Source organism: Arvicola amphibius, chromosome 12, assembly GCF_903992535.2.
Source record: "Arvicola amphibius chromosome 12, mArvAmp1.2, whole genome shotgun sequence".
Classification (NCBI taxonomy): Eukaryota; Metazoa; Chordata; class Mammalia; order Rodentia; family Cricetidae; genus Arvicola; species Arvicola amphibius.
The window spans coordinates 150,413,782-150,440,878 of record NC_052058.2 but is presented as its reverse complement, the minus strand read 5'-3'; the positions used below and the strand labels follow the sequence as shown (position 1 = coordinate 150,440,878).

Sequence of the window (27,097 nt, the reverse complement as noted above, 5' to 3'; positions counted from 1 at the left end):
ATTTGGGATGCCAGTCAGAATGCAATGCACTTTCCTGTTCCACCTGCCCAGCTGCCATGCAGGGACGAAATGCCTCCTGCCTCAAATGTCTGCAGGAAGAGGTTACACTGGTCTCATGTATGGAATGTTCCTTCCTTCCTTCAGCCATGGCTATGGGCCCCAGGCAGTGCCAGCACACAGGAGACAACAGGGCTTCTCTGTCCTGCCTCAAGATTCCATGTGGAGGACGGCAGGGTCTCAGCCAAATGTCAATCACAGTCTAGAGACTCAACCGACCTCTTTCTCTCCTATTGCTTGAGGCTCGTGTGACAATAGGCACTTGTGTGTCTGAGCTCTTGGAGGTCTCAGGGAAGGGCGGCTCCTCCTTTACTCACTCAACTGCCTTATTTGAACACCTTACTTGCTAACTGTGCTGCTCATCTGCCAACAGCAGATGGCGCTATTGCTGCAAATTGCAAGGAAACTTGTTTATTGAAAGACTGAGAGGCCAGGAGGGAGGAGAAGGGAAGGAAAAGGGGAAGAAAAGGGCAAATTTGTCACAAGCTTCCTATTTATAAAACCCAGTGCTCTCTGAATACTAGGTTAGCATCCATGGCAAGTTCCTGGCACCGGGGCTGGGAAGGGAATCTAATGGCTTCTAACACAAAAGATGTCAGGGTGCTGAACCTGACCAGCTGTCATCAGACTGGCCTTTGTGATCCCTGATCTAAGCCACCCTCTTCATTTCCCAGTGACCAGTAGCAACGCTGCCACTATCACGTTCTGTAGCCAGCATTGTTCTGAGTCCTTCACACATGAACTCATCCTGGAGAGTTTGTTGGCAGGAGACTAAGGGCTGAGGTACACATTTGCTCCCTAGGTCAGCTTCCCAGGATGCTGAGAGATAAATCCTTCAGGTGAGGGCACTGCTTAGATGAGTTCCAAATGTCCTTTCAGACACCATATGACACAACCATCCTGCTGGAGGATGAATCTAGGGTCACAAGGCCCAGGGGGTCAGATACTGCCCTGTTTCCGGTGTTCTCTTGTTAACACGTAGTTCTGCATAGTACTGAAATTCATACATAATCTGAGACTCCCTAGGGAAGCAGCAAGCTATTACAGTGCTTTAGTGATCCAATTACAGTATCTGATCCTAGAATACCGTGGATGCACTTCAAACCTACAGGCCTGCTAGGGCAACTCTGGTGTACGATACTGAAGCAGTCCAGCTGAGTCGAGAGTTGGAGAGTTCTGCTTCGGTGTGCAAGGGGCTCCCTGGAAACCTGTGCTAGTGTCTCCGGCTTAGCTCAACAACGAGTAACCGTCAACTGGAGGACCCAATGGAAGGTGTTGTGTGGTGCAAGTGTGTGTGTATGTGTGTGTGTGGGTGTGTGTGTGGTGTTGTGAGTGTGTGGTCGCTGAGAGAGGAGAGAGCGAGCGAGAGAGAGAGGTAAGGAGAGAGAGCAGGAGACCGACGACTCACCTCAGCGCGCTGTCCCCCTGCACACGCTGACCGCAGCCAGGACCTTCTCCTGGTTTGCCTGCGTCTCCCCCAGGTATTTGCACACGATGGTCTACCGCCCGGCTGAAGCCCCACGACGACCAGCTGGGTCTGGGGATATGTCTTCTTGATGTAGTTCACCATGGCTCCAAACTCCCCGTGCAGCCTGAGGGCAAAAGGTGAGGTCACCCAGTCATTTCAAAGTGACAAATATTGAAGAACATGCAAGCTAGAGACTTTACTAACTGGGAGGCTGCTACAATGAAAGATGAGACATACATAAGTGCATATATGTTAAGAAACATATATGGACATTAGTAGAGTTTGTGAGCAGAATGCACACATATCCATAGATTTACGATGCTTCTTTAAAGGTGGACTGTGATTTCCCAGTAGGTGCTCATGGGCAGCCAAATAAACTTTAGGGTTAGTATAAGCACCCATGTTCGTGCATAGATATACACACAACTAAAGTTAAACCCCGTGGGGGACTGATTGGCTTCTTAGCTACAAATTGAGGTGGCATACCCATGTGTCCAATGACTCATGGGTGTTAAGAACCCAAAGGACATTATTTACAGGATCTTCTTGCCAACTCTGGGGAGGGAAGACCACCTGGGGGTGCTCTGGCAGGGTTCAGCCAAATGTTCTTGGTGACAGGGGATAGCGTGCCAAGGGAGGCCAACTCATTCAGAAAGAATCAGAGGGGCCCTGTGAATGGAGAGGATGTTGTGGGCCTGGTCTGCCCAGGAGGAATGATCTCAGCTGGAGCCTCTGGGAAAACTGGCAGAGTCAAGCCAGGCCTCTGTAACGTTACTAAGAGAAAGAGGCTGGAGGGCAAAGGAGTTGCAAGTCCGGCTGAGGGGCTAAGGCTGGACTCCAGGAGCCAACTTTAAGGTTAAACCTGGCTGATAAACTACTGGAGGCTAGCAGAAGCACCACACCATAACCACCAGCATGAAAGAGTGGATTTGCAATGGTAATAGGAACTGCTGCCCTGCCAGAGGCACAGTGGTTGGAGAGCCCTAATGGCCCAACAGTAGCTTCCAGAATTGGCAAGCTACGGGGAACAACTCTTTTAGAGACTATGATAACAGCCTTCTGTCTGTGCTGTTTGATATAAACCAGAGGCATTTGGGAAGCGGGAACCTTAACTGAGATGGTGCCTCCACCAGACTGGGCTGTAGGCAAGTCTGATGGGCATTTGTGGGGGGAGCATTAATGACTGATGGGAGATGGCCCAACCCACTATGGGGGGTGCTGGGCAGCTGACCTTGGGTTGTACAAAAAGCAAGCTGAGCGAGCCAGGAAAAGCAAGCAATAAGCAAGAGCCCTTCATGGACTCTGCTTCAGTTCCTGCATGGAGGTTCCTGTTTGAGTTCCTGCCTTGATTTCCCCCCAGTGATGGACTGTGAGCTGGCAGTCAGAAGATGAAATAAACCCTTTCCTTCCCCAAGTTGCTCTTGGTCATGGAATTTAATAACAGTAACAGAACCCAAACTAGGCACATCTACTGTCTTCATATTTTTCCTGGGGGAGGGGAGGGATCTCGTATCCTAGCCTGTTCTTCAGAATATTTGGAGGTGGGACCTAACGGGCATGGGTGCTCTCTGGAGGGTCCCCTAGGTGGTCTACGGGTACCACTAGGCCCAATAACCATTTCTGTAACGAGGAAGGATTTTTGTCTGGGTATTATGGCTCACTCCTGTCATCTTAGCATCTAGGAGCGGAGGAACGTTTGTAGTCTAGCTAGGGCAAACTTAGCAAGGCCTTGTCTCAGAAGAGAAAAAAATAAACAAAGCAGGCCTACTGGCACGCCTTTGTAACCCAGAACCCTAGGTGCAGCCGCGTGGGTTGTGGTATGTTGAGGCAGGATTGCTTGAAGTAGAAGGCCATCTAGTGATTTCCAGGTTAGGCCTGGACCACATAGCAAGACGTTGTATCACAAACATACAACAACAAAGTGACCAGCCCTGAACTACGTGAGAAAGGTTTTTTGTTTGTTTGTTTTTAAGACAGGGTTTCTCTGTGTAGCCTTGGCTGTCCTGGAGCTCACTCTGTAGACAGGCTGGCCTTGAACTCAGAGATCCACCTGCCTCTGGCCTCCCACGTGCTGGGATTAAAGGCGTTGCGGTCAAACTGCCCAACAAGAAAGTATTTTTGAGGTTCTTTTCTGTCTGTTTCTGGGTGATCTCTATCCAGATTTCCTTCCCTTTCTACATGCAGTAAGCAATCTGCACAGATGGGGGGGCGCTGCGCAGCTTTTTAGAAGCTCTAAAGTCAAGCAACTTTACACATTTTCCCTAGTGCAAGGCTTTCCCAGGAGGCCAGGTTCCCGGCCACCACAGCCAGGCACTCCCTGAAGATCCTTACCGCCTGACAAAAACAAGCAGTTTCTTCCCCTTTCTTCCTAGCCCAGTTGGTCTGGGATTCACTAGATAGCCCATGCTAAGCTGTTTCCAACTTGTGACAATTCCTCCTGCCTCAGTCTCCCAAGTGCTGCTATTATGGGTATGAGCACGACACCCAGCTTCAGTCTTGCGCAGTCGCTTTTGCGGTGATGTTCCTCTGCAAAGAGGAACTCGAAAACCTGCCTGGAAGTGAATCTCACAGCAAAAGGCTGGGGTGGGCTCAGGGGCAAAACATGTTTGTTTGGCAATATGTGGCTCTAGGTTGATTCTCAGCACTGAAAAAAAATAAGCATCACCGAGAGAGTGGGGCGCGGACTAGGTGCATGGCACGGTGGTGGCCCACCGTGTGGGAAACTTGCTCCAAACGCTTGTTCTTGGGCCCTTGCCCCAAACCTTCTGACCCAGGAGCTCCAGAGGCAGGACTCCAGAGAGAGCTGCAGGGTTCTAACCGGAGTTCCTCCTGCCGGGGTCTGGGTGGGCTGAGTCTATATTTCAATGTTGACGTCATATATGCTGACATGGGTTGGCCCAGGGGTCCACTGGAGAATCACCATCCTAGTGGACAGGGGAGAGGGTGTGAATGAAGGAAGGTGTATGGTGGCATACACCTGAAATCCTAGCACTTGGGAGGTAGATGTGACAGGTGGCAGGGGGTCTGGAGTTTAAAGTTGTCCTTGGCCACACAGCATGCTCCAGGCCAGCCTGGGCTACATGAGACCATATCTTGAAAACCAGAAAAGGTCTACCTCTTTGAATCATTGACATTAGGGGCAGAAGGACTGTTGAGTTCAGGCCCAGCCTGGGTTACATAGTTAGACCCCATCTCAAATAAGAACAAAATAAAAAGCATGGCATTTTAGTCTAGCAATTCCATTTCTGGAAACCTTACGCTGTAGATACGACTGTATACGTGTGCAAAGATGTGTGTACATGGATTCTCGGCAACTGCTGTTTGCAGCAGTGAAGACCTGGGAACAAGCCCTGAGCAGCGGGTGGGGTACACGGGAGCACTGTCCCGCTGTGAAAGAGGAGGACTAAGAAGGATCTGACCTGCTGGGTGAATCACAATCCATCTTCCAGAGGGACCGAAACAAGGGCGGGAGCGGGGACGAAGGGTGGTGCCGTTCCACATTCGTGCTTAGGTTTAAAAGGGAGATGTATGTGCGTACAAATCTAATCGAGTATTCGTGAAAAACTGTGGCAGATACCAACGAAGGAACTGTGGGTTCTCTTGCACCTAGCTAGTTTAAATCTCCAGCCAAATAAAGATTCCCCAAGGGCCAGTTTCAACTATGCTAAGGAGACAGGACCCATCAGTAAATGCGGACAGCAGTCTAAGCTGGGGACATTATTTGCTATAAGGAAGGTTCTAAGGGGATTTTTTTTTACACGGTTAAATGTAAAAATCCTTACTTCTCTACCACGTCTTTGGATTTCCGCCTAATATCAGCCTTGGCTCATCACTCATATCTTTCTGCTGTGTTCTAACATCGAGAGAGCAGCTATTAGATTAGAAACTCCATAAAGATGTCCTTGGTCCTTGCTTCCTGCTGCATCTTGGAGCGAGAGGCAGTAAAAGGATGGATGTTTAATCGGCATGGCCTAGGCCAAGAAAGGGCCAGAGGGGAGGCAGAGGCACACTCTGTTGCAGGCTTTCTGTTTGCATCACACAGATGAAAAAAACAGAACTGTCTTGTCCTCCCCACAAGGTGAGGGTGAGAGGGGGATGCTGGCCTGAGCAGGGGGGAGAGGATGCTGTCCTGAGCGGAAATGCTGGTCTGAGAGGGGTTGCTGTCCTGAGCAGGGATGCTAGCCTTTGGTACTTGCGTCTGAACTCCAAGCCCAAGTCTTCCACCCTGTATCACAAACCTACAGAGGCAACCGTACTGCAGGGGGAGTACTGTTCAATTATTAAAGACTTACTGTCTTCCTACCTGACCTCTCTTCGCACTGCTTCGATTGGAACCTAATTATTTAAGACCTGGAGCAGTCACAAAACTTGGATTTGCTATACAATTACAGCTAAACAGTGTAGGTTCTTCGGGAACCTTCATTTCATTAAATGAACCACACCTGATCCGGATAAAGGGCCAGCGCTGCCCAGCGCTAGATAGGCTGTTGTCTATGAAGAGCAGCCACCTGTCTTAGGCAAGGGAAGGGTAGGCCAATGTGTCTGCCTAGTGCCAGCACTGCCCACCTCATGGCGCTAGGAACTCCCCAATGCTCCTAGGCCTACCCTGGCTTTCCCCCTCTAAAACTACAGTAATCTTATGTCCACAGTGGGGGTTAGGTGAGGTTCTATGTATTTGATCCTTCTGGGGATTTAGCACCAATAACAAGATTGACAGCTAATCTTACTGTAGCTCTCAAAGAGACAAGATGAAATATGAGCCACTAGGGTTGGCTTTAGAGAGACAAGTCCCACAAAACGACAGGACAATATTGGGAAGAAAACGGGCAAAAGTTGCTGTCTCTTCTTCAAGCCTCCTCCCCTACAGAAAGACAAGGACTTTTTGAAAGCTACCATTTCAAAAGCTATTCCTGGGCCGGGGATGTAGTCATTGGTTAGAGCGCTTGTCGTAGTAGCAGGAAGCCCAGGCTCCATCAGTAGTACCACAAACCTGGTGAGGTGGTACAAGACTAATCCTAACACTTGGGAGGGGGAGGTACAAGGGTCAGAAGTTCAAGGTTATCCTTGGCAGCACAGTGAGTTTCAGTCCAGCCTGAACTACATGAGCCCCTATATCAAAAAACAAACCAAAGGCCAAATCAAATCCCCAAATGGCATAAACATGACTAAGCAGGCTAAAATACACGGAGCCAGCGACATGGTGTTCCTGGGTATGCAGCAGCTGAGTCACTGTGTATGCTCTACACCAGGCATGGGCCTGGCATTTGGTGCGTATGTCACAGGATGTGAAGTGACTAAGAAGAAAGTTTGAATCATGCTCCACAAAAGCACACACTGGGCACACACCCTGGCCGGCACCAGTCCCGTGGGCAGATAATAAGCACATGAGTACCTGTCTCACTAAGTTTAACAACATGGCTCACTGACAGCAGGTGGTTGGGGTCCAGCAACTCCTGTCACTTTCATAGTAAGGGTACATGAATCATTTCTTAAAGCCAAGGGGAAGCTACCCAAGATGAGTCACTCAGGAAGAAAATAGTTATAGAAAATAAGTTAGCTTGCCTTGTTCCTATCTCAGAAAGAAATTGAGTACTTCCAGCTTCACCTGTCCTAGAAATGCCTTCTTATAGTTGCCAGCTTACACACCAGGATCTTACACACTGGGATCTTAAACACTGGAATCTCATAGATCAGGTTCTTATACACCGGGATCTCACACACCGGGATCTCTCACACACTGGGATCTCACACACCAGGATCTTACACACTGGGATCTTACATACCGGAATCTTACACACTGAGATCTCACACACTGGGATCTCACACATCAGGATTTTACACACCGGGATCTCACACACTGAGATCTCACACACTGGGATCTCACACACTGGGATCTTACATACCGGAATCTTACACACTGAGATCTCACACACTGGGATCTCACACATCAGGATCTTACACACCAGGATCTCACACACTGAGATCTCACACACCGGGCTCTCACACACTGGGATCCCACACACAGGGATCTCACACACTGGGCTCTCATACACTGGGATCTCACACACTGGGATCTCACACACCAGGCTCTCACACACTGGGATCTTACACACTGGGATCTTACACACCAGGATCTCACACATCAGGATCTCACACACTGGGATCTCACACACCGGGCTCTTACACACTGGGATCTCACACACCAGGCTCTCACACACTGAGATCTCTCACACTGGGATCTTACACACCAGGCTCTCACACACTGGGATCTCAGACACCGGGATCTCACACACTGAGATCTCACACACCAGGCTCTCACACCGGGATCTCACACGCTGGGATCTCAGACACCGGAATCTCAGGCACCAGGATCTCACACACCTGGGTCTTACCGGACCTCACGGTGCTGTGCTGCCTCTCCTAAAGCACTAATCCTTAGCAACTGTACTCCCCTAAGATGCTTGAGCTTCGGCCACATCACTGCCCTCCCTTCCGCCTTCCTTCTCCTCCTCTCCCTTGTCCCTAGTCCGTCTCCCTTCCCTTAGTGTCCACTGCCATTATAAGAAGGCTTGGCTCTTCTTTTTTGGTTTAGAGACAGGATTTCCCTGTGTGTAACCCCCAGCTGTCCTGGAACTCGCTCAATAGATCAAGCTGGCCTCAAAGAGGGTTCCCAGCAATCTACATGGTGACTCTAAACAGTCTAGTAAACTCAGTTGCAAGGGACCTGAACCCTCTTCTGGGCACCAGGCAATCCATGTGGTGCACTTACATACGTAGGTTAAGACTCATACACATAAAATAAAAGAAAATAAACCTTTTCTTTAAAAAAAACTAAAGTATTAAAATATATACTGAAGGCCGTGCGGTGGTGGCGCACGCCTTTAAATCCCAGCACTCGGGAGGCAGAGGCAGGCGGATCTCTGTGAGTTCGAGACCAGCCTGGTCTACAAGAGCTAGTTCCAGGACAGGCTCCAAGAGCCACAGAGAAACCCTGTCTCGAAAAAACCAAAAAAAAAAAAAAAATATATATATATATATATATATATATATATATATATATACTGAAATAAAGCATTATGCCTGCACTAACTTTAAAAATTGATCACAGGTTGGGGCTGGAGAGATGGCTCAGCTGTTAAGAGCACTGACTGCTCTTCCAGAGGTCCTGAGTTCAATTCCCAGCAACCACATGGTGGCTTACAACCACCTGTAATGAGATCTGGTACCAGGCCCACTTTCTGTGCCTGAGAAGCTCTTAGACACCCTTTGGTCTTCAGTCTAAAATGCATCTGACTGAAAGCCCTTTCTATTTAGTGGTTGCTCATGCACAGAGAGGGGCAGGAGCCTGCTGTTCGGGAACAGGGACTTCGACAAATGGCTAGATTGCCTTGGTGTGAGACCTAGGTCACCTGCTCATCAGCTCTGTGATCTTCAGCTGGTTATTCAGCCTTGCTTGGGCCTCCTTACCTGTCACAGAGGACAACTGACTTAACAGGCATAAAAGGGTACTCAGGACAGCCCATGGCATATGCCATGAGGTTATAGTTCCTAATAAAAATGCCCCGCCATCACCAAAAGGTGAGATACTTTCAAACGGTCAAATACCCGTTTCTCTATACGCGTCTATTCTGAGCCACACACATGTGCGCCGCGCGCGCACACACACACACACACCACACACACACACACTGTGTTTTACATACACATTCTACTATAACGAATGGTACCACCAAACAGGAAATGAGTAATAGAACACAAGTGGCTTAAGCTGGGGTTAAGGATCAGACACTAAGAATGCTGGTTCTGCTCCTCTGGTCATATGATCCAGGGCAAGGCACTTAAGCTCCCTAAGCTGTAAAGTGGGGGCACTAATTATAGTAATTTCCAACGAAGGAAGAATCAAATGAAAGAAATACGTAGAGTTATCAGCGCAGTCTGCCCTCATTAGCGTGAGATCAATGGGAGCTGCTAAGCAAGGCTTTCCTTAATGAATTAATTTCTCCCAGGCAGCACCAAAGAGCCTAAGAATGTGTAATCACCCACTTAGGAAATTCTTTGTTGATGATGGCCGCCGATAAGGGGTTAGTGCTTCTGTGCTTCTTACTGAGTTCCAGAATGAAGTGTAGGGGGAAGGTCGTGAAGATTTTCCCAGGGTACTGCAGATGGGCAGAGCACAGGGCTCCTGCCAACGCCCTTTTTTCCTTTTCTCCTCAGTGAGGGGAAGAGCCAGGCTTCCGTTCTAGAGCGGTGAGCATCACACCAGGGAGACATCGCCTAGCTACCAGGCACACCTGCCCGAGGTTGTTGTCACCTCCGTGCCACTTCAGGGCCACACACTGTCTTCCACGTTGGCCTGCAGAGCCCTGAGCCAGCATTCAGCGGTCTCTGGAGAGGAGTGCTTCCTAAGGTCAAGCAGGACTCTGGGCACTGGGAGTCAGAGCAGGAGGTACAAAGACTTGTTCTAGTGGAGTTGATTAAAGAGATAAGAGATAAACAAGCTGATAAATCCATTTTAAAAAATCGCGAAAAACCAGGCAGTAGTGGTAATTCAGACCTTTAATTCCAGCTCTTAGCGGGTCAGAGGCATACAGACCTCTGAGTTCAATGCTAGCCTGTTGTACAGAGCGAGTTCCAGACAGTCAAAAACCAAATATATATACGAATTAGTAACCTCAAGACTTAAGTCTCAAGGAGAATGCTTAGGAGGCACTGGGGAGAAGACCGGATGGTGTGCACGGGGTCACATTGCTTGCAGGGAGAAGAGTCCGTGAAGGGATCTCTTAGAAAGTGACATCTTCGTAGAGAGCGCCAACGACAGGAGAAGCTAAGTGAGGGCCATGGAAGGGATTTCCTATGAACTTGGGCATCCAGAGAGTGACAGCCCAAGTCCCTTCTGGGACAGAGACTGCTGGGGTCAGGGCATGGTGCTAACATACGCGTAGGGTGGGGATCAAGAAGTCCTGCCTCATATCCTGGGGATCCAGAGAACTCCCCACCCTAGTATCAGCATCCAATCACTTTGACGACGACGACGGCAAAAGTGAGGGAAGGAGAATCAAAAGGTCTAAGAGAACACACCAGCCAATTGCAACATACGGCCTTGACATGGGTTCTAAACTGACCAACCTGCAGTAAAGGGGGAGCGAGGGGGAAGTGGAGACTGCTCTTCTGGGGAACTCAAGCGGTGCTGTTTTCGCTGAGATGCTATATGTGCTTATGTTTAGGCTATGAGATCAATGCTGTCTCCCCGCATCCATATACGGGAAGCTCTAACCTTCCGGGTCCCTCATCATGCCACCATATTCAGAGGTAAATAATTACGTTAAAAAGAGGGTGGTTCGGGCAGGCTCTGATACATACAGGCGATGTCCTTTAAGACGACGTTAGGACACTGAGAAGCACCCACAGAAGCACAGAAAGAAGACCACGAAGACACACAGCAAGATGGGGGCATCTTCGGGCCCACAGAGAGCTTGGGAGTCCAGACTCTTGCTTCTGTCATTGTGGGGTAAATACATGTTCTGCTGGGTGAGCCACCAGACGGTGCACTGCTGTAGCCCAAACAAGTTAAAACAGTTCCCAGCGTGTCATAGCACAACACACTGAAGCCGTGACAGACACAGGCCCCAGCTGATTGGGAAGGGGTGGCTGATAGAAGGGAACAAGGCTGGTTAAGCCTGGTTATAAGTTGCGAGAGTCTTGAAGCAGGCACTGGGATCCTGGGGTTTATCCTGAGTTCACTCTACTGTCTTCTCTTCTCTGCTCTGAAGTTTCTAACAATGAACACAAGATCTTTGAAATTTTCCCAGGGGGATGTCTACAGATGAATCAGTTGTATGACCACTGACCTCTCCAGGGGGCTAGAAGTTCTTATGAAGATTAATAACCACCAAGTTCCTGGAAGAAGAAAGCATGGACTGTCCATACAAAGTCTTCTAAGTTAATCTATAAATCATAATTCTGATGAAAAATTGTGGTAGGGCTAAGAGTTGGGCATTATCTACTTTCCATTCCTTCACTCCACTGAAGTTAAGCTTGGGAGTGTTCTTTACTTTGGTCAAGAAATTATGGCCAGGAGTGATCTCTATCGTTTCTAGGTAGAAGCTTCTAGAGCCAGGCTCTCACTGTCCCCTCTGAGGCTGGTCATGTTCCGGCTGGTGGCTGCTCTTAGAACCTGGGCCGTCGTACAAAGACAGCAGTGATGGAGACCCAGGGCCCCAGGCTGTGCCAGGAACACGTAGGGTGAGCAGAAATACATCTTTGCTTCGGAACTACTGGACGTTGGGGACATGGATCAGTTAGTCTATCTGGTCTCCTGCAGAAATTCAAGGCGGAATTTGACCAAATCCTTCAAAAGCTCAGCTGAAAGGAAAAGAGTGGGGGACAAAAGCACACCCTGAAGGAGCAGTGAGTCAGGGTTGACGACGTCAAACACCAGGCTACGTCAAGCAGTGACGTGAAACAAACAATGACTTGCTATAGATATAAAACTCTACAGAGAGATTTGTGCTGAGGTATGAAAGTAATACGTGTGATTTACAGTGTGATTAACTGGCTTCCCCCCCCCCACACACACACTTCCAGCATATTAACCGCTAAGCTGTCTCAGTTTCCCTGTCAAAAGGAACAAAACTAGGCTTTGCTGTAATGTATCGGGCCACTTACTAAAAGCACTCCTTGCTCACCAGTCCAAGGATTCACCTATCAAAAATCAACTAAGTTTAGCTAAAAACAGCTGCTGAGAATGTACCGGTTCTCTCTCTAGCATCTTGCATGCCACCATGGATATGTGAGATTTCAATAAGCTATCTGCATTCTAGATTTTTACACCTCTTCAAAGTCATGTTTGTTTGACCTCAACCTTATTAAAAGATGCAGAGCAAGAGCTAAACGATGTCCTGACACAGAGCAAAGGAGCAGCCCAGCCACAAAAGCCCAATCTCTTCTAGGTCACAGGTCTTTATGGACTAGCGTCACAGGAATGATGTTGTTGAAGAATTGGGGACTGAGGCTCAGTGGGGCCACTTTGCCAGCTGTGGCTGGATTGGAGGGTCTGACCCAGGACCCCAGTCTCCTATCTGGGGTCTTCACTGAGAACACACCCCACCCGGAGCCCACTCTGCTCCTTCTCAGCTTGTACTCCAGTCTCTAATGCCATCCGTCTCTCGCATCTGCTGCCAAGCACACTCCAGGATTCTCAGGGACTTGGGATGCTCTCCCAGCTGTGAGATGATGCTGGAGGAGGCAACAGCTGGATCTAGACTCCCGCCTCAGCTCTTCTACTTACGGGCTTGACGCACCTGGCTAAGTGGCTCTCCTGTGTACTTCAGTTTTTTCACCCCAAGTTGTTTGTCTCTGGGTTTGCTGCGCTTGACATTAAGGGGATTCTATCTACTTGAGACCAGTACATATACTAGGGGTAGGTGTCTTCACTGGGAGCAGTGGCTTCTACTCTTCTTTTTGGCAGGATCTCAACTTCTATATAGTCAAGGGTAACCTTGAACTCCTGACCTCCTGCCTTTGCCTCCAGATACTCATGTAAGACTATACCTGGGTTGTGCAGTGTTGAGGATTGAACTCGCGTGTGAGGTAAGCGCTGTCCCGACTGAGCTACACGCTCAGGCTCCTCATTGGCATTTCTAATTTGTGTTAGCGCCCTGCTGTTAGACGGTGTTTCTAAGTCTCTGCTGAGCCTTGCAGTTGAGCAGCGTGTCATTAGCTTCTACTTATCCAATCCTGCCCAATCCAGGCTCTTATTATCATCCCTGCGTTCAAAGTTGCCCAGCTCAGCTTTTTAGAGCCAATTCTTCCTCCGCGCGTCACATTCTCCATGCACCTGGGTCAAGTGTAAATCTGGACGTTCATCCCTATTTCAAACCACTGACCAGGCTGTTGAGCAGAAGAGCCTGTAGAAGGGGTTTCCTAGTTACGGGATGAGTGCAAGGGTGGGGATGGACTCGGAGCCATTCCCAACGCTGTCCTATCCTATGCCTGCCACAAAGCACACATGTGTGTTTATACTTTCCTAAAGCCACTTTATCCTTCCTTTACCCACTTGAGAGTGGACCTTTACCTGTTACCAGTGGCAGTGCACATGACCCCATAGAAGACATGAGTACCTGACCCCTTAGAAGACATGACAATATGTACAAATACCTGGGAAAAATACTAGCTGCATAATTCTATCAAAAATCTACTTCTAACACTCGAGAGGCAGAGGCAGGCGGATCTCTGAGTTCGAGGCCAGCCTGGTCTACAAGAGCTAGTTCCAGGACAGGCTCTAGAAACTACAGGGAAACCCTGTCTCAAAAAAACCAAAAAAAAAAAAAAAAAACTACTTCTAAGATGTCATTAATGAGACAAAAAAAGCCAGGTTGGCTGTTTCAGCTAGCGTAGGAGGCTGAGAACGGAGGATGGCGTGTTCGAGGCCCACTTGGCTACAGATCAAGTTTAGAGCCAGCCTGGGCAACGCAGGGAGCCCCTGACTCAAATACAAGTGCAAAAGAGCTACCGTGAGAGCCTGGTGACAGGCTCTTGCCTAACCCGCAGGGGAAGATGGGTTCAGGCCCCAGGACCAAGAGAAAAGAAAAAACCCCAACTATGAACACGATATTCACAGCAACATTATTTAAAATACTGAAAACCTATATACCCTATGACTATAACTAAACAGAAATGAAGCTCTTAAAAACATGCAATACAATGACTACATAACTTTAAAGTGACTATAAAGTAGGTTACTATTAGTATAAAAACTGCGGCAGGGTGGTGGTGGTGCACCCCTTTAATCCCAGCACTCGGGAGGCAGAGGCAGGTGGATCTCTGTGAGTTCGAAGCCAGTCTGGCCTACAAGAGTTAGTTCCAGGACGGGCTCCAAAAAACCAAAACAAACAAACAAACAAAAAACCTGTCTGCAACTAAATAAAAATTATGTAAACATGGATAAAGACAGAAGGGGAGAGAGAACGATTAGAAACTGCCAATACGGCAAGATTACGGATAGAATGCTTAGCTGCTTCCCATTACAACATATTATAGTTTGCTTGCTGATAAATGTCCCAAATGTGACCATATAGATGCACCTTTGCATGTGTTTCTTACTTATGGGCACATATATAATCTGAAGAGAGAGTCAATGAGAATCAAGAGTGAACAGGGCTGGGCATGATGGAGCATACCTGTAATCCCAGCATTTATGAGGCAGAGGCAGGAGGATCACTGCAAGCTCAAAGTTAGCCTGGATGATACTGTAAGTTCTAGAACAGCTTGTGCTATCAAGTAAGACCTTGCCTCAAAAACAGAAAAAGCAAGCAAACAAACAAACAAACCAAAAAGGACAAACAGTTCAGAAGTGAGAACTTTGGGTAATGAGATTTCTATTAAAGTTAAGAAGTATTTGTGCATTCCGGTGTGGTGGCGCACACCTTTAGTCCCAGTACTCGGGAGGCAGAGGCAAGCAGATCTCTGTGAGTTCGAGGCCAGCCTGGCCTACAAAGTATGTTCAGGACAGCCAAGGCTGTAATATAGAGTCTCAAACACACACGTGCGCGTGCGCATGCGCGCGCGCACACACACACACACACACACACGCACGCATTTGTGTAGCATTTGTGTAAAGTTGACAGCCTATTCCTGTCCTCAAGGAACTTGAGGATCCAGCAAGCCGCTGGTGGGCAGATTCCCTTCGGCAGACACTAATACACCTCACTACATCTTCGCCTGCCTGGTGGAACATGGGGGAACAGGTGTCAGGACGGCAGAGCGAACGGTGTTAGGCTCAGCTATAAACATGATCTCCCTGGTTCCCAGCAGCACCCTCAGACCAGTCATGGACCCTGGGCAAGGCCTTCCCTTATGAACCTCTAGGAGCTGGGATGGCTGCCCGCCTCCAAAGCTGCCCAAGGCACAGCATCAGAAATGCCAGCACAAGTTGGCGGCTGTACTAAATGTGCCCCATCATCTCTTGTGGATGATCACAAACTCTACACCTACAACACAAGACAGGAAGCTGAAGCAATTTGGCACTTTCAGTGAGAACAGAAAAGGGGTAGGAGAGAGGCTTCCCTTGGCCACGTCCCGTGCTTACCATAGGTGAACATGCGTGGGGAGGTCAGCTCAATGTTGGGTAGGGCTCCCAGATGGTTTAGCACTGCACACCGGTAGCCATTTTTCTGGGCATAGTCAACAAAGGTTCGGATATACTGCTTCTCGCTGTGATTGGCAATTCCAGGACAGATGACCATGGTGACGTCATCTACAAGATGCAGAAAGAGATCCTTATACATCCATTTAATATGAGAACACTGACATTAATGGGTTTGGGGTGGTAGGATTATATGGGAGATTATGGGTAATCTTCCCTCCCTCTAGGAAGGGCTCAGGTAGAAGGATCATGAGTGTAAGGCTACATGTGAGACCCTGTCTCGAAAACCAAAACCAAACAAAAGAAGTAACTCTCAATTTAAAAAACAGCAAGGACTAGAAGGATGGTTCTTCAGCTAAGAGCACTGGCTGCTCTTCCAGAAGACTTGGGTTCAATTCCCAGCACCCACAACTCTCTGTAACTCCAGTTTCAGGGGATCTGACATACATGCAAGCAAAACACTAATGAACATAAAATGAGATTAAATAAATCATAAAAATCGGCTTCAGCATTTCACAAGGGGCTCATAATTCCGTACTGACTTCTGCTACGTGTGAACTAGCAAGCACAGGTTAAACTGCAGGTCATTGGGGTGATGACATGCCCCGCCCCCCGAGTGCAAGGGGACAGTGTGTGGCACAGGCATTTATACACTGCTCCCCGCTGATGGGTGTCCCCTCTCTCTAGGGCCCAACACCACGATCTGAAACTAGCTCACCTCCAACACAGTGCTCTGCCAAGGGCTCGAAGAGATCGAACGTAGAAGTGGCTCCGTCTGGCATGGTGATGAACTTGCGGTGACCGTAAGGGTGTGGTGACCTCACCCTCCCCATCTTCCCGTACAGGGCTGTCTGGATGTGTCCACTTTTCCCCCAGATCAGTGGTGGGATGTATCTGAGAAAGCAGAGGAAGGAAAACAGGAGTGGTCAATTTCCTCCATATTCCTTGAGCGAAGCTTTTCCTAACACATTCTGTACACGAACCATAAACACAATGATTTTTAGTTTGCTAGCTTTTCACTGGGAGGTGGTGGCGCACACCTTTAATCCCGGCACTCAGGAGGCAGAGACAGGTGGATCTCTGTGAGTTGGAGGCCAGCCTGGTCTACAGAGCGAGTTCCGGGACAACCGGGGCTATACAGAGAAACCCTGTTTCAAAAAAACCAAACCAAAGCAAAATCTGTTTCATCTTTAGCTTTTTTCGATGCAGAGGATGGGGCCCAGGCCTGGTGCTGAGTGAGCACTCTGCCACTGCGCTGAGCATTCTCACCACCTCATCTCCAGGCCTCATTAGCTCCCCTTCTACAGCCATTAATGCCTCCTGCGCCAGATTAGCTTTGGAAACCAATCCCAATTTCAAATTTAGAGCATCAAGTAAGTCAGCATGGGCTATTTCTGAGATAGAGCGGAAAGAAAGCACACGGTGTCCTCTGGACTACACCCCGCAATGGACAGGGTCGGCCTCGTGATCCCAAACGAACCAACGCACTACAAAGTGGCTCGTGTGGCACCTGCACTCAGTAAATGCTCACTTCTGTCATGGCTGCTGTAGCTACTCCATTAGCAAAAGCGCTGCCCCTCAGCGACACCAGGAAGGGTGGCAGACTCTCCTCAGAGCCTCTCAGTGCTTTCGGTTATGGCGGAAGCCACTACTGTATGGCCCAGGAAGGTGCTAACAGGGCCAGCAGTATTTCTGTTGGATTAATGAAGGACAAAGGCTTCTTCGCCCAAGGCAGGCATGATGCCTCCCTTACAACTGCCCGTCAACGGTGGCTTAGGAACGAAACATAAGAACTGCAAACCTGTTACTTCTGGAAAGAGGGTGCTCCACTAAGAACTGAGCACGGTTCATGGCCGTGGTACAAGTCGGTCCCCGTTTACTGAAAATGCTGTTTGGTTTCTCTCACAGTTTTTATCCGAACTCAGTAGCTGATCACTGATGTGTGTTGTGTGTGCACGCGCATACACGCATGTGAGCATGCATTCTACATAAACTAGAATCTCCAGTGTACAACCAGTGGTGACACCAATCTCTCACTCTGTATCATGCTCCAGGGGTGTTTTATTAAGATTTATCTTAACCTATTTGCCCATTCATGCAGAGCTATCATTTCTCTCAGAACCAGATGGTTCCATAAGCTCCATTTCCACTTACTCTTGTATGCATACTATTAAATACACACAAAGTTAACTAAGTGCAGTTCTGTTGTTAGCCCGTCCCCAGACAGGCTGCTGCTTCGACGAGGCTGGAGAAGAGAGAGGAGGGTGTTTAAGAGATGCGGGGTCACTTGCCAGCATGTGCAAATGGCCCTGCAGAAAAGGCTGCACTTGCAAAGTAGGGGACCTACTTACAGGGCTGAGTAAGATAGTAACAAAAAGCAGCCTTAGGAAAATAACATCAACCGAATGGCTGCATACAATGTCAGACTCAGCCACATAGTTTACAGAAGCCCCAGGCAGCTACTGGGCTGCGTAGAGGGGGAAGGGTGGACATAGAAGCCAAACTCCTGAGGAAAACTGGAGGAATGTTTTCTTTATAATGTGAATAAAAAGGGATAAGTAGAGTGAGGTGAAAAATATCGGAACAGGAGACAGGTGGGTCTCTGAGTTTTGAGGCCGGCCTGGTTGACAGACTGTGTTGCAGGACAGCCAGGGTTACACAGAAAAACCCTGACTTGAAAACAAACAAACAAACAAAAAATACCAAAGCCAGAAGAGGCATATTTCATATGCTACTTTTAAATTGTGTTTAGAACATGATTTAACTTTAGGAAATATGACAGAAATACAACCAAATCTCCTTTTAGCTACTAGCAGATTTTCATATCCTGATGACATATCTCTCACCCCACGACACACTGCCTCCTCGGAATCTTGGCAAAAGCCTCCCATGGCCTCCTAGCTTCCAGCCTTGTTCCCCCACCATCCACTGTCCAGTGGTCTACCTTGCCGATGGAGAGAATCTCAACACATGCATCTTACTCAGCCCTCCAATGCTTAGGTCTTTAGCTTGGCCCAGGGCTTGGGCACACCCTGGCGCTCCCTAACTCTCTCCATAAGCTCCAGTACCCCTAAACCAGTGGCTCAACTTCACCTCAAAGGAACCCTCCTGGGGAATGGTGAGTCTATTCCAGATGCCCGGTTAGCCACCTTGGTCCCTTCCTGGCCAAATGGGCCTTGTCTTTAGGACTTGCTCTCAATCGGGCTGGTTGCAGGGACAATTGTCTCATCTCCAGGCAGCTCCATAGTTAGGGAGCTCACTGCAGGCACATCTCCTTCTACATTTACCTTAGGGCCTATGGCCAGGAACCCACATTAAGCACCAAGAGAGAATCTGCTAAAATGGCAAAAACAAACAAACAAACAAACAAACAAACAAAAAACCCCACCCACTTAGCAAATCTTAGGCTTAAAAAGATAGCACGTATCCTGATACTATGAGACTAGTTCTCATTCAACTGGTGATGTTCTCACTCAGTAGAATAAAATCTTCAAAGCGTGGGGGGTGCGGGAGGCAACTACCTTAGAATCATAGCGTGAGGTCAACTGTGCACAGTGGAAGGCTCACAATTTTTAATTTTATGACAATACTGCCTACTGATAAAATGCTGTTTTTAATTAACTTCCCCATAACACACAGCAGGGCTCACAAAGCTGTGATTTTGAAGTAAGTTCAGTGTGGTGGGTTTCTCACTGAACTTAAAAAATATTTTTTTTATATATAACATCCAAAAACCACAAGGAAAAAAAAATCAAAACCGTATTCAGAATGGTCCAGGTCATGGAAGAAATACAGACCCAAAGATAAAATATTCTGAAGCTCATCTGAACAACACACGCAAACACCGAAGAGATGCTGCTGGCACGGTCTGTGGAAGGAAGGACCGATTCTAACTACCTATGTGACAATCTGTCTGAAAATACAGTGGCCATTAACTCACTTGCCATTCCCATGTCTGCAGGTCATTCTCCCAAGAGGATCTAGGCCAGTCTGGGACGGGCTGGTGGACAAAGTGTAGGGGAAGGGGCAGCCCTACCTGTCCCGTAAGAGACCTGGCAGGTTTTGGGTTCACACCCTTGGAAGTCTGACTGCCCAGCAGGTGAGTCGTGCCAGGGCAACCCTGGAGGACGTGTGCACATTCAGTTTTATAGATAACACTAAATCTCCTTCCCAAGAAGATGGGTCAATTTATATTCCTAGACCACCAATTAAGAGCTTGCTTGGCGTCTTCACCCTCATCAGTAACTGGATTGTTACTGTCTCACATTCTGGCCACGTTAATGGACACCTCATAGCAACATGTTTAAGGCTGATGTAATATATGCATTTACAAGCTGCCTCTTGGGCTGGTGAGTTCATCTGGAGGGCGAAGGCATTTGTAGCCAAGCCTGATGACCTCAGTTCAATCCCCGGGACCCACATGGCTGCTGCCAGTTGTCCTCTGACCAGCACAGGTGTGCATGGCACATACACATGCTTCCAAATTAGTAAGTGCACAAGTGCTTCTCATTTCAATTTGTATTTTCCTGACTCAAGTCTCCTACTAGTTTTATTTTTCTTCGTGAATCCTGTTTATATTGTCTATTTTTATTATATTTTTGCTTCTTCCTGTTAATTTGTATTTTTATTAGTTCTGTTATTAGACATTATCATCTGTGTTATAATTGTTTCCTTATTATATTGTATGCTTTAAGTTCACACTTTGCTTTTGAGATGGTCTAGATATAGCCTGGTCAACCTCTCGAATGCTAGGACTACAGGTGAGCATCAAGATGCTTAGAAAAGTTTATTTTGATTTTACATACTTTTTATATTTTGTGGTTAAACTTGGCAGGTTTAAAAAAATTAAACCTTTAAATTTTGGTTCTTCCTCCTTCTTCTAGTTTGATTTTGTTTTTAAGACAGTGTCTTGTGTAGCACATGCTGGCCTGGAACTTTCTCTGTAGTTGAGACTGGCCTTGAACTCTTGATCCTCCTGCTTCTATCTCCAGGGGGCTGGCATTATATACTTGTCCCACTTCTGACTTCAAAGTCTTTGTTGTTGTTTTGTGTTTCAGGACAGGGTTCCTCTGTGTAACAGCCCTGGCTGTCCTGGAACTAGCTCTGTAGACCAGGCTGGTCTTGAACTCACAGAGATCCGCCTGCCTCTGCTTCCCGAGTGCTGGGATTACAGGCCCTTAAAGGCCCTCGTTTTTCTAAGTGATATGAAGATGTAATCCATCCATCTCTTCCTAACAGATGGGTTGCACAATAATAAACGGTCCATTCATCCAGGCTGATTTCAACCATCATCTACAACATACACCAAGTTCTCAGTTAGCGATACCTCTGTTCTCCACCCCATCTCATCCATCCGTCTGTCTATTCGCTCGCCAGTATGGCTGCTTTAATAAATACAGCTTGTGGGACCTTTCGAGAGCATGAGAGTTCGAGATGGCCTTCACTATCTTGCCAATTTCCTTGGCAATTATTTCATTTTCCAGATAAATTATATGATCAGCTTGTTGAATTCCTGAGAAACTTTAAGAAGATTGATTGAAAACATATCAAACTTATAATACTGTGGGGTTAATAGACAATCTTTGCCTGAGTTCTTTCCTCTAAAAACACGGCACATCTCCCCCTGGTCCCGTGGTAAAAACGCAGCACATCTCTCCCAGGTCCCATGGTAAAACATGGCGCATCTCCCCCAGGTCCATAGGAAAGCTTTAGAGCTTTTTTTTCATGGTCTAGAGTGTGCAGCTGACACATGTTTAGAGTGTGCAGTTGACCACATGGTTAGAGTGTGCAGCTGGACTACCCTGCTTTGCATGGGGTCCATGCATATTGCTAAAAGCTGTTCTCAGGAGCTGGAGCATATGGTCATATTTATCTCTAACAGAGCAGGAATAATGTCTCCTTTCCCCTATCCTCTTGCTGCTGTGTCCACTGTTGTGCTGGGGCCTGTGGTTAATCAGGTTCGTTACTAAGAAACGAGCTAGACCCCAGCAATAGAGGCCAGCCTGTCCTTATCAGAACAACATCTGGCTTTCCTAACAAAACTGCCCAATGGGAAAGACCACAGGGGAAAACCTGGAACCCCCTCCTGCCACATGCCGCCAAGGCGCACGCGCACACACTCCCTTGGGGCAGATGGAGCAGGGCAGATGGTTTCTGATCTTTAATGAAAGGAAATAAAGCTGATTAATACTCTGTTTGCCTAACTCAGGGTGTGACCAGCTTCTCCCCATCACCTGGATCCCTTGCTGTAAATTGAACAGCTCAGTGGTGGCTGTTATTCCCTTTGGCTCTCGTTTAGCTCTCTACCAATTTAGGGGTTGATGCAGTTTTGGATATATCCCCTGAGACTGAGTCCCCTAATCCCAGCAAGCCCCTGATAGTGCTTTTCAGGGGGCCCAAATGCCCATAGCAGCCACTCCTGGGCATTTAGGTGTCTATCAGATGGGACACTTTAAGTTTTTATTTAGGACACTTTAAGATTGTTTATTCATATTGTGTGAGAGACAAAGAATATATGTCAGTATGTGTATGGGTCCCTATGGAGGCCAGAAGAAGGCATTAGAATCCCTGATGATGAAGCTACAGATGGTTATGAATTGCTAACCATGGGTGCTAGGAACCAAACTCAGGTCCCCTTCTTGGAAGTAGAACAACCGAGAACTCTTCTTTCATTGTCTGTTTTTCTTGTTTTGTTTTCTGGGGTTTTGGGCTTTTTTGTTGTTGTTTGTTTTGTTGTGTTTTTAAAGACAGAGTAGTAGCCCTAACTGTCCTGGAACTTACTCTGTAGGCTAACCACAAACTCAGAGACCCACCTACCCTCTGCCTCCCACGTACTGGGATTAAAGGCGTGCGCCACCACCAACCTGGAGGCGAAGCACCAACTCCTAGCTGCTGTGTCATTTCTTCTCCAGTCTCTGGGCACTGTAGCCTAAGCAGCAAAACCTGACTCTCAGTAAGCTACATCAGGAAAGAAACATGTATCAGGTCGGCAGGGGGCACCTTGAGACCCTACCCAGGAAAGAAGGAAGGAGAGAAGATAAGGAGAGATGCTTGGCCATACCACACTCGTCTGCATATTCAGCACTTCACAGGTATTGGGTGGCTTCTACCTTTGACTACTCTGAATAATAGTAATTGCTATGAGCATTTTGTGTACAAGCTTCTGTGTGTACCACACACATACCTGCAAATAATAATATAATAATAGTAAAATAAGTTACATATACACTATAAGGAAGGCCTAGTGGTTTATGACAGTAACCCAGCTGCTGGGGAGGCTAAGGCAGGAAGAGCATAAATTCAAGTCCTGCCTGGGCTACATTCCAAGTTCAAGGTTAGCCTGAGCAGGTTTGGTGAGACCCTGTCTTAAAATAAAACATGGGACGAAGGGGCTGGGCATATAACGCATGGAGTTCTTGCCTAGCGTGTGTGGGGTCTTGGGTTCAACTCTCCGGTACAAGCAAACAAGACCTCTAAAGATCCCGGCCCTCCTGGTGGGTGTGAAGCGACATCTCATTCCGATTCTGATGTGGCTTCCTCTGTGACCAATGCTGCTGATTCCCCTACCATCCCACTCCAGCCATTTCCTACCCCCAGTTCCTAGGTTTGTCTCTACCTTTACCCTAAATGCATCTTAAAACCAAATAGTGAATGATATCAAATCACAGTGGCTATTACTGGGGGGAAAAAAGAACCAGGTCCACATGAAATCAATCAGAACTGCATGCGGCACAATTCTGTGCGTGTTTAAAAATTGGCAGGAGAATCGAATACTCTTAAGAACATTTCGACCTCCACAGCTGTGCACAAGCACTGGGTGTGGGGCTAGCAGCCACAGGAGAACCTACTTCCCCTGAGGTTACAGTTCTGATGTGTGGTTATGGGCAAAAGCTGATCACTGGGGCGGGACCTGGTGGCGAACATGTCCCGGCACCTGGAGGCTAGGGCTGCTATAAATTTGAGGCCAGTCTGGAAAACTAGGTCTCAAAAAGCTAAAATGATCAGTGATCCCAAGCTTGTTTAAAAACAAATAAAAATGACCCAGATAACGATATATATTATAGTATATAGATATAATATGATATATGTATGTATGTATGTATGTCATAGTATTGAATTGGTTTAGCAGAATTTGTTCCAGAAATGTGTTTCCGTTTAAATTATTTATCTACAAGCTCAACAAGAAAATTCCAAATAGATACATTTGTCATTATGTGCATGGGTCCACCTATTAACATATAAGAAGGTATAAAATACTTAATGGAAAAATCAAATCTACTCACTCTGAAAATATATAGATGATTTGAGCAAGAACAAACATTCTAATGTTGTTTAACTTTTTTACCTTTTTTATTTTTGAGATTATAATTATATCATTTCTCCCTTCCCTTCTCCCTTCAAACCCTTCCGTGTACCCCTCCCTTTTCATTAACTGATGTCACATGTACATATATATATGTATATACATATATATCCTAAATATAAGTCTGTGTAGTGTTACATGTATGCATGTTTTTGGAGCTGACCACTGGTGTTGGAGATAACCAGCTGGGGTGCTATTTCCCTGGGGAAGACGATTTCTCTCACTCCCAAGCATTCCTTAGTAAGCCTGTACTGTGTAGGCTGGGGCCTCATGGAAGACAATATTTTCTCAAAGAAAACTCTTAGCCAGGTGCAAAGCAAACGTCTATGGTCTCAGTTATTTGTGCGCTGAGATTAAGGAATCATGTAAATACTGGTGCTTGTGGGTAGCCTGAGCAATATTGCAAGATTCCCTATTTGAATTTTTTCCCCATTATTATTTGTGTGTGTGTGTCTGGGTGTTTTGCTATGTTTGTATTTTTGTGCATCAAGTGCACATGCATGCCTTGTGCCTGCAGAGGCTGGAAGAGGGCATTGGATCCCCTGGAACTGGAGTTACAGAAGGCGGCGAGCCACCATGTGGGTGCTGGGAATGGAACCTGGTCCCCTGGAAGAGCAGGCAGTTTTCTTAACTACCGAGCCATCTCTCCATCCCTGTGAAGCTCCGCTGAGGAGTCTTCCTTCTCTTCCATGGCAAGGGAAGAATACAGATCATTATTTCTCAAAGAGAAATAGAAGAAAACACTTGCCATGCTCCAGTCACCTGCAAGAATAAGACTCACGCCAAGGAAAAGCCACCAAAATTGTACAACAGCAAAGAAGTGTCATTGGGCCAAACTCTTAGTGACTTAACACACATTAAGGATTTTCCTGAACAAAGCGAGCCCCTGAGCAAAGGAAATGGGAGACGTTTCAGATGCTAGTCATGGCTCTGTAATCCTGAATTTATTTACCTATCTCTTTGAACAGAGAACATTTTAAGTAAAGCTTTTTCTACAGCCCTTCACAGGTTTTCAAAGTCCTTTTCGTGCATGATCTCATTTGGCTTTGATGTCACTTTTGTGAATTGACTGCCTGCTTTCCATGGGGACCCTGAGGCCAGCGAGTTAAAAGCTTGGAGGGCCATACTGCGTGCCAACGGTAGAAGCGAGGGTTCACCTGAGGCCCTGGCACCATGCGGGGCTTGTGTGGATGATAACTGGGTATGAGGAGGCGGAAGGGGGCTTTCTCCAGAGAGTGCACTCACCGTCTGTAAGAATAGTAGTGGCACACGCCAGTGTAAGCGAGGTTTTTGTACATGGCCAACAGCCTCCAGCTTAGGCTGAGATGTAATTCAGATAGAGGCTTTTCCTTTCAAGTACAAGGTTCTGGGTACACTCCCCCAGCATGTAGCACAAACAACAACACCCCACAAAAAAAAATCACCATCAAAAACCCAAACAAACAACTATGTTGCATGTGCCTTTTCTAGGGTCAATATGCTTTTTGTTTTGTTTCTTTGAGGGACAGGGTTTCCTCTGTAGTAGCTTGGAGCCTGTCCTGGAACTCAATTTCTGTAGACCAGGCTGGCCTTGAACTCGAGATCCCCCCTGGCTCTTGTCTCCAGAGTGCTGTGAGATTAAAGGTGTGGCCACCCATGCCTGGCTCTGGTGTCTCCATCAGGAAACACTGATGGAGAGTCCTAGCAGTTAGTCCTTTCCCAACCCGCACCTCCGCTTACTGAGGCCCCCCGGAAAAAGATTGCATCTAAGTCAGAGCTGGCATGAGTGGTGAGAAAGGACACACTCAGCTCCAGTTCTGCGGGCTTCAGCAAAAAAAGGTACAAGACAACAGCCCACCAAACAGGGAACTCACTCCAGAGCAGGTCCCTCTAGCCCCACTTTAACTCTGGTCTGTTCTTTCTGCCCATGTCCCCTTTCGCACTTAATGTGGAGGTCACAACTCAATTGCAGCTGAGGATCAATTAAGGTGAAGCTATCAACTCTAACCCCGTCACATCCCGGGCATCTCTTGGGAAAGAACACTGTCCTTTTGTCACTGTCTGGATCCTCCTGCCTCAGCCCCCCTGGTGCTGGGGTTACAGGCCCGTGCTGCCAGAACCCAGACTTACACCGCCTCTCCAAGTGAAGGCCCAGACAGGTCCCCAGTGCTGGGCAGATGGCTGATCCTGTAGCTAAGCACAGATGGCTTTGTGGCTTCAGGTTGGCATCAGGTTGTATAAACAAATGTAAGAAATGAAAACACAGAGACGCGTCTTTAAACTGGAGGGAGCAACAGATTCTCCCGGTGGGGGAAGACAAGGGCCTGGCACTGCCAGAGGGACCCACATGCAACGCAGGCTCTTGTTCCACCAGATGCTAATACCAGCGGAAGAGCCACCAGGAATGACGCTGTCTCTGCATGTGGGTTCTTACTTTTCTGTTTTGGCAGTGCCTGGGATGGAGCGCAGGACCTCGGGATACAGCACAGCGCTGTGTCCCCATCCTCCTTTCTTGGTCTGGTTGGATTTGCTCCAGTTAAATATACATCACGCACACCCGCACCGGGTACCAGAAAGTGTGCCAAGGAATAGCTAAATATTGTGACATTAATGAGAAGTAAGAAATTCATTTTGCAATTACTCCCAGCTGAAACTCAAAGGCCTTGGGCGCAAGCAGGATGCCCGGCACTGAGTGTCTTCAGGCCTCTGCCAGGCGCCCACAGCTGCCTCTGGGATCATCTAGAATTCACTCTCGAGTTGATTTGAAAGGTCAGCAGGCAAAATGGATGGTCATCTTCTTCAGAACGGTGACCTCACAATGCCAGCCCTGCAGCTCTTCTGGCAGGTCCTGAGGAAGCGTTTGTAACCACAGCGCCTCCCAGGAAGTCTCCAGAGACCACAGGCCCTGGCTTTGTTCAGTTCCACAAATGCTCTCTGTGCTCTGGCCCACAGGCTTCCCGTCTTACAGAACTCAAGTCCAGAAAACACTTAGAGACCCCAAAAGCAGAGGAAATCAAGAGAAATCTCTCTATTGTGTCTATTGTTTGGTGTTTCTTTAAGATGTATTTATTTTTATTTTTGTGTGTGT

At 47.6% G+C, this 27,097-nt stretch overlaps 1 protein-coding gene across 1 annotated transcript in view; it reads right to left on the bottom strand.

The window, feature by feature from the left end:
* Abhd2 (abhydrolase domain containing 2, acylglycerol lipase) overlaps positions 1-27,097 on the bottom strand; it is an 88,859-nt gene that overhangs the window by 16,919 nt on the left and 44,843 nt on the right. Inside the window, 7 exon segments of the mRNA XM_038313595.2 lie at positions 1,466-1,478; positions 1,481-1,556; positions 1,559-1,636; positions 3,587-3,596; positions 10,648-10,651; positions 15,612-15,779; positions 16,387-16,562. Coding sequence (XP_038169523.1) covers positions 1,466-1,478; positions 1,481-1,556; positions 1,559-1,636; positions 3,587-3,596; positions 10,648-10,651; positions 15,612-15,779; positions 16,387-16,562 — 525 coding nt within the window.